This window comes from Haliotis rufescens, unplaced genomic scaffold, assembly GCF_023055435.1.
Source record: "Haliotis rufescens isolate VD_foot unplaced genomic scaffold, xgHalRufe1.0.p SCAF_2, whole genome shotgun sequence".
Lineage (NCBI taxonomy): Eukaryota > Metazoa > Mollusca > Gastropoda > Lepetellida > Haliotidae > Haliotis > Haliotis rufescens.
In genome coordinates, this window is record NW_025963890.1 from 65,516,503 (window position 1) to 65,524,963 (window position 8,461).

The 8,461-nt window shown below is 41.1% G+C and overlaps 1 protein-coding gene across 1 annotated transcript; it reads right to left on the reverse strand.

Moving 5' to 3' along the window:
* Positions 1-339: 339 nt before the first annotated feature.
* LOC124134522 lies at positions 340-7,031 on the reverse strand. The gene is made up of 3 exons (XM_046499377.2): positions 6,795-7,031; positions 3,908-3,998; positions 340-3,043 (listed from the first exon to the last, which is right to left on the reverse strand). Exons 1-3 carry the CDS (start codon positions 6,865-6,867, stop codon positions 1,879-1,881), a joined length of 1,329 nt encoding a protein of 442 aa, XP_046355333.2. The 5' UTR covers positions 6,868-7,031; the 3' UTR covers positions 340-1,878.
* Positions 7,032-8,461: the final 1,430 nt, after the last annotated feature.

Here is an 8,461-nt window from a genome sequence, read left to right on the forward strand (position 1 = left end):
TGTTTTTTTGGGGGGGTATCTATTTTATTTTTTATTTTTTATTTTTCATTTATTTATTTTTTTTTATTTTTTTTTTATTTTTTTTTTTGGGGGGGGGGGGGGGGCGGGTGTTTTTATCGCTGCACTCAGCAATGTTCCAGCTATATGACGGCGGTTTGTAAGTAATCGAGTATAAGTATGAGTGGTTAATACAACACGGAATGCTCCTGTAAAACTACTAATTTTTACTAACTATACAATTGTACCCCATGTACTATTCATCAAAATAATAAATTACTAATGATTTCATATTCGAAACTTTTCACCATAACCGGTTTCAACATAAACACACTACTAATATTACCATTAGTACATATACTTTATTCACGCGAAAATACAAACATCTCTCAGACACTGTTAGAACATGAATGAGACTAGCTGTGAGACCTCGTTAATCCGGACACTGCCATTCCAAGAGACAGCGCCCGGAATTTAAAATGTCCGGATAAACGAATCATTGGTACCGCGTAATGTGCCTTGGCAGGACACGTACCTGTCAAGGCTGTCTGGAGGTCGGGTGTCCGGATTAACTACGTCCGGACTAAGGAGGTTTCAGTGTAAATCTTAGGGCATATCACGATCAAGCCATTTGTCAGTTCTAAAAAAATGATTCAAACCATATGTACACTTGCACATATGACAATTAAAAGTCCATATGGTTTCCTCGTGACATTAATGTGTAAGTCCTACAGCTATTTACAGTACAAAAATATCTACTAAAATTATCCAAAACTAACTTTGTATGCTCTAACTCAAGACCTAATGTGGGTATCAGTCTAGCCGTGACTGGCAACCTTTTAGCATTATTATCGTAATATCAGGTCGGGGAACACCAGAAATGGGCTTCCCACAATTTACCCACGTACGTGGGGAATCGAACCCGGCCCCCGACGTTACGAGCGATGCTTTAACCAATCGGCTATCCCGCGACCAACCACCCAGAAGGGTATGGATTACAACGTCCAGACCCAGATTGGCAATGGGCTACGCTCTGTATTGTCAATCTCTGTGCAACACGCACAAACTGTTTCCTGTTGTTAGACATATAAAAAACACTTGATGAGTTCATGCTTGGAATATATGCAATATAATAGCTAGTTTAGTGTATGTTTCGGTCACGGATTCGACTGACAGGTGCCAAAACAATCAGAAAAACAAATAATAATTTGAAGATGTATTGATTAGTCCTACTGCGCTGTCTTGGAGTGATTTAAAAACACGCCTCGAAAAATCAAACGTTACATAAAATGCACTTAAAAAATACATGGACAACATTTGTTCCCACTATTCCGGGAAGAAAACAACGTCATGCCAAATAAAAAAAATGACTATAGAGGTGCACAAAGGTAGTTTCACTTTCATTTCGACCTACACAAGCAAATTGGTTAGCAAAGAAACCGTGAACCGTAAAATATAAAAAAGTGTGCATAATTTCTGTATTGTGGGTTATTATAAGTCGGAATAATATAGTATACACAATATTAATGCTACCTTTACATAATGATATGTAATCAAGAAACAATCGTATGACGTCATTCTGAGAAGTGTGGAATTGGTAAGTCAGAATCGCTGCACCTCTGGAACAGCTTTCCCTATTATCAGATCCAGTTCCTTTATTTCCAGTCTCGTCTCAAAATTGGCTTCACAATAATGAATGTAGGCAAAAATAGCATGTCTACGAAACCGAGATCTAAAATACACATGTATATTAATGTGTTATGAGGGATACAGTCATCTACACACGAAAATAGTCAATTTTCGTAAATTATCGACAATGTTTGCTTGTCCTCTGTGGATAGGATAGGCAATCTGAAGAGCAAATAATCACCTTGGCGTGTCCTAGAAGTGCGAGGCTGTCTTTGCATTGATGTAGTCGTGGGACATCACACACGGAGCTGGAGGAGGCAGTGACATGTGTGGATCCTTCCTGACGGGACAGGGGCGACCAAGCGCTGCAAATTTCTTGTCATGTTGCCCGGACAGTCGTAATGACTGACCCCTCATCTTCTGGCCGCTGGTTATATAGCTGTCGTAGGGGCGTCGACAGTGCAAGGGGGGCAGTGTCACATACTCCCCTTCAATTGTATGTGATCTTGGTAGTTTCCGAGTTGTCATGGAAACGTAGGTAGCTCCCGTAGCGTGCATATGGCGCGGCAGTGACTGACAACGCTTCTTTGGCAAATGTGGTGCATCCTTTCCATCTTCAGTATCTTCAGGTTGTGCATGCCACCATGCACCTGCGAAGGACGCCATGTTTTCAAAGGATTCGCTCGCTATCGTTTGTGCAATAGCCTCATCCATATCTGGTTCTTTCTGCGTGTCTCTTGAAACGAAAGGTCCAATTGGTATCTCTGTACACCTCAGTCTATCTGGCAGAGAATGGGTGGAATTTGAATAAATCTTCGTGAGAGGAACAGCTGATGGAACAGTTTCGGCTCTGTGGTCTCGTACGTCTGGATTCCATTGGTGATTTAATGACAATAGACTAAAGCGATGGCGGTACTGTTCTCTGCACTCGGATTCCGTGTGTGTCCTCAAGATTGGAGCACAGACGTTGACAGGAACACTGGAGTCATGTTGTGCGGTGATGTAGGTGGCCTTTGGTATTTTCTTGCAACAAGAAGCAGCTTTACCTGACGACATTGTCACGTAGCCATGGTTACCGAGTCTGCTTCTACGTTGACTCTGGTGTATCAACTGTCTGTCATCAATGGCATTGTAGCCCGCGCTCACGACGTCAGTGCCGTCAGGGGGAAGGGTGTGAGAGTCTCTGTGCCTCGGGGGGCAGGGTAGCGGTGTTGGGGTACTCGGCAGAGCTCTGTTTACGTGAGAACTGTAATGACCACGGTTTTGAGACCCATCGCGACTGTCCACATGGAGGGGTTGCAACAAATGGCCGCCGTTGGTGCGTGTTTGGCTTGAAAATGGCATGGGAGGAGGCAACATTGTCCTCATCTCTATGTCTTCCTTCTCCATCTTCCTCGTCTTCTTTCTTTTACACATCCTTCAAAATAAAAAAAAGTAATAATATTAATATGAGTGAATGAGCTGAGTGAGTGAGTGAGTGAGGTTTTACGCCGCTTTTAGCAATATTCCAGCAATATCACGGCGGGGGACACCAGAAATGGGCTTCACACATTGTACCCATGTCGGGAATCGAACCCGGGTCTTCGGCGTGACGGTGAATGAGCTGAGGTTAACGCTGCTTTTGGTGTTATCTCAGTCACATCAGGGCGAGTTAGTTGTATGAAGCAGAAGCCCACAATGGCACAGATTGGAACAGTTTACCACGATTTCACCATCACGGGTATGGTTCTGACAGACCGAGGAACATAATCTTGGATTCGAACCCAGGATTATCGGATCCTGGTAGGGTCACCCGCCTTTGACCACATGGTCACCTATATTTTCAACTACTGTTTTTTTGGGTTGTTGTTTAGCCCTGCACTCAGCAATATGCAAGCTATATGAGTGAGGGGGTGAGTAGGGTTTTACGCCGCGTTTAGCAATATTCCAGCAATATCACGGCGGGGGACACCAGAAATGGGCTTCACACATTGTACCCATGTGGGGAACTGAACTCGGGCGAACGCTTTAACCACTAGGCTACCCCGCCGCCCCTCCATCTATATGAAGGCGGAATGTTAATAATCCATAATCCAGTGATTGATAGTATGAGCAACTTTGTCACCACACCTGACAACCCGATCAATTGAGTCGTCTCATTCGACAAGTATAGGTTTGCAAGGGACTTATCCAACCCATAATCTCTCAACAGCCGCGTTGATATGCAAAGGATATTCTACCACGGAATCCTTGAGAGGCTATTCGCGTCGGTAATGATATACTTTAAGTACAAAGCACGCACCTGTCACAATACCCGCACCGTTTGAGGACGAGGAGAATGACGAAGATGGCCAGACCCCCTGCCACTACAGGCAGAGCCAGCTTCACCTCACCTGCAACATGGAATCCACGTTATAGAACTCTGAAGTATATATATAATTCACAAGGGTGTGTGAAATATGATCGTATATACTTAATGACCAGTTCCGATATATCAATATGTTCAATGCCATATATGAACATGTTAATTGCCGTATATCAACATGTTTATTCCCATATATCAATGTCTTTATTCCCCTATATCAAGATTTATATTCACAAATATCAATTTGTTTATTCTTATATATCAAGATGTTTATTCTCAAATATCAATTTGTTTATTCCTATATATCAAGATGTTCATTCCCATATATCATAATGTATATTCTCAAATATTAATTTATTTATTTCGTTATATCAAGATGTTTATTCTCAAATATCAATTTGTTTATTCCCATATATCAAGATGTTTATTCCCATATATCATAATGTATATTCTCATATATTAATTTATTTCTTCCCATATATCAAGATGTATATTCTCATATAGAGATTTGTTTATCCCTATATATCAAGATGTTTATTCTCATATATCAATTTGTTTATTCCCATATATCAAGATGTATATTCTCAAATATTAATTTGTTTATTCCTATACATCAAGATATATATTCTGATATATCGATTTGTTTATTCCTATATATCAAGATGCATATTCTAATATATCAATTTGTTTATTCCCATATATCAAGATGTATATTTTCATATAACAATATGTATATTCTAAGATATCAATTTGTTTATTCCCATATATCAAGATGTTGATTCTCATATATTATCAACATGTCGATTCCCACATATCAACATGTTTATTCCCACACACAGATATGTTTCTGTCACATGCCGACAAAACTTTCCCCCTGTCACATAACGGGGGCACGGGGGGGGGGGGGCCCTGTCGTCTAAGGCACCGCAATTCATTGTGCATAGTTGCGTCCTTTGGGCACGCTGAAAACCGAATCCCGGGGTTCGAATCCCGGTTCCCCCGATTATGTTTGTAGCTTTGTCAGCATCATACCCATGCTCGTGGGTTTCACCAACGTGGTAAACCTGCATTACTTCGGGCTTTCCTCCCACATTAAGATGGAATAACTGGAATTCTACGGCGTTGAACCCAACTCACTCACTCACTACTTTCGCTTTCATTTTCCTTCATCATTCCCCAGGCGTTACTCTGCATGATGCCGCCAGGCGTTGCGGACCTGATTCTGGCATCACTCTTTATTCAGTCTCTTTCAAGTACGTTTGGTCACGGTATACGTAGGTGAGTGATTGGTTTAACGCCGCATTGTACAGTGTCTCATTTATATCACGGGTGTCAGCGTAATGGCGAAGGACAGTCGAAATTGACGCATTTACGAAATACACGAGAATGAATTTGGTACTGACAAATTAGGTTGTAATCAGGGTGGACCTTTGATCCTGGTACCACCAAGGGACGCAACTCTGCACCGCGCCTTAGACCGATTAGTCTTCCGTGCCCAACACAACCCACATTATAAATGTCTTCACTGTAGAATAACTGGGAAATTCTGCTGTAATGACAGATTAACTATAGCAATATGAAAGAATTTGTGGTTTTTTAGAAGTATATTTGAGAGAACAAAACAAAATATTTATGACACTCAAATATATGATCGTCACTATATGGCTGAAATAATGCCGACGTGACGTGACGTTAGATTTTAATTCACTCACTCACTCACTCAATCACTCACTCACTCAAATATATAAGCAACAAGAAGTTATCGCGAAAGTATCTAGGGAACTAGTTTTGTTTTGTTGAAACCAGCAGTATCACACATATGAATGATGTCAACCATCGCATGCCATTGAAGACGAAGATGAGGCTTGCCCTGTCAATAATGAACTGCATTGGGGTGCCGGTAGCTGTGCAATAGTCGCATTGTCCACAGTGAGCAGCAATGTTCCCGGTATATGACGGTCGGGGTTCCAGGAATAGGATTCACATGGTGTGCCCATGTAGGGAATTAAGCCTGCCCCACTACCCTCGCATTGTTACAAGATGAAATCAAACAAGGTTAGAAAAGCGCATCGTATTTACAAGGGGAAATGAGATCCTAAGCTTGTACACACATACATACAACTGCATACATGCATATGTTCATAATGAAATATATATCTGGGGGCTGGTCATTAATTATAAAGGGTGGGGGTGAGATTGGTCTTTTGTCATGCCCTTCCCGAGGCAAGAGTGTCCACAAGACTATACCAAAGCCTAGTTTCTACGTGAAAAACAAGACTTTGATAATAAGGCTAGTGGACGCTCTTGCCTCGGGAAGATACCCATCCACCCCTCCACCCCTCCACCCCCCAACCCACCCACCCAACCACCCCTCCTCTCCATATAGTTATGATAATTTTGTTCAGGTCTAGCATAAAGAGCCAAGTATCCTACAAATAATATGCGATTAAAGTTAAATATCTTCCAAAGACAAGTATCACTATTGAAAATATGCAAACATTTAAACAGATAATTGCCACAAACGAAACAGAACAAATTAAACCACTGTGCCCGTTTATTTATCAAGCGTCTGAAAGAAGAATGTATTTGTTAAACAATGTTTGAAATTATGTATTCTGCCTCTACAATATTTGTAAATTGTTATTTGTATATGGGCCTATGGCCTTCATACTGAATAAAGTATTGATTGATTGTTTGATTGATTGATTGAAATCTATCGCGACCCCCTCTCTTTCGCTGTTGTTGTTTTTTTTCATGACAATCTCACCCCACCCCAACCCCTATGATATAAGACCTTTCCTTATCAATAATTAAGAAATCATACTTGGTATTCCTGTATCATCTGCAGGCGGAGCTGAAGCGGCCGTCGTTGCCATCGCGCCAAGTGTACATCGCATGTGATGTCATTTTACAGACGTACAGGGCTCGTGTCGAAATATTTCCGGGACTGCATAATGGAGAGAGAGAAACTAGTTGGGAAATTTAGACGAAACTTCCTTGTTGGGTGCCCCGGGGGAGGGGGGCCAGTCTCTAACTATAAAGACAGATGTAAACAACCCGTAAACAATAACATGATTTGAGGTTGTCGGTGAGTCATGCGATGCAGGTACAGACAGCATCTTCAGCGCAGGTGCACCTGTCATTTACTTTTACTTTCGCTTTGTGATAATGAAACTTATAAAACTAAATATAATGAAATATAAATAAAAGTTATACACTGGCGTTAAGCGGGGCTGGGCTAGCTTCGTGGTTAAAGCGTAGGTTCATCCCAACATTGGTATAATGTGCGGAGCTTGTTTTTAGTGCCCCGTCCAGCGTCCTATAAATACTTATGACTCACCTATACATTATAAAAAAAGACTGAGAGGAGAAAACAACTCATTCATAGATGTTATTATATTAAACCTAACGTATAATATGAATTTACTTTTTAATAGCCAAAGATTAGGAACATTGAGAAAACTGTCCAAGTTGTGTAAAATAATCATCATAAACTCTATACCTGGAAAGAATACTTCAAAGATGTTTGCACTAATTTTCAGATTGTGTTCTGTACTTGGTCCGACTGCTCGGGAAAAATGTCACATGCCACTGTAATATTGTTTTTATAAACATGCATTTTGTACGATCAATATTTTATCTGTACCTCTAATGCCGCTGTCGGCGACCTGAGTGTCATGACGTAATTCACTCTATCACGATAGCGACGATTGTACGTTTATTACATGGCATAGCACACGTAGGCTTTTATAATTTCATTTTATTTATATCCTTGTACATATTACCTACCCAGCAGGTGTGAAATGGGGTTAAACGTCGACTTCAATATTATTGCATTTATATAACGACGTACATGCACGATCGTGTGTTTGGGTACCCGTGGGTGCGCGCGTGTGGCTGCTTGTACTTGCCCAGACCATTGCCGGTTTTTTAGTTGCCAACCCACTGAGATACCATGCCGCTGTTGGGGGTACTATCACACACAATCAGCCAGGTCAGATAACAGCCAAATATGACTCATTGTAGATAAATAGATAAATACTAATTTATTTATGAAGAAGCTTCGTTCTTTTAAGCCACAAAAAGGGCCAGGTCAACACCAGCCAATGGTTACATTTGAATGCCATAAAGTAAGACCCTTAGCTGTCCCGTCTCCTAATGTTCCGACACACTTATGAAACGAATAAGGGTCGGATCTCTTAATAGGAGCCGGCCTTTACTACTGACGTGTCTAAAAGTAAACTACATAATGCGTTTTTAATAGGGGAAATTCGGTATGTATTAATTTCTTAATGGCGTAGCACCTAATTGAGTTTAGTCACTGTGGGGTGAGTTTGAATTAACGTCACTATAAACTCGACGTATGAGGCTAATGTGATTCACAGGCCTGAAGTGATGCAGGTCTCAGAGGTTTACCACTTTGGTGAAACCAACGAGCACGGGTATGGTGCCGACAAACCTAGAAACATAATTACGGTGAATCTGGGAATT

What these genes read in the sequence shown, in the direction of transcription:
- LOC124134522 (XM_046499377.2), bottom strand. Translation starts at nt 6,867, where the DNA reads ATGCGATGTACACTTGGCGCGATGGCAACGACGGCCGCTTCAGCTCCG. An exon ending in AGATGATACAGGAATACCAA is followed by an intron (nt 3,999 to 6,794) that starts GTATGATTTCTT and finishes TCCATGTTGCAG; the next exon opens with GTGAGGTGAAGCTGGCTCTG. An exon ending in CGGTGCGGGTATTGTGACAG is followed by an intron (nt 3,044 to 3,907) that starts GTGCGTGCTTTG and finishes TTTATTTTGAAG; the next exon opens with GATGTGTAAAAGAAAGAAGA.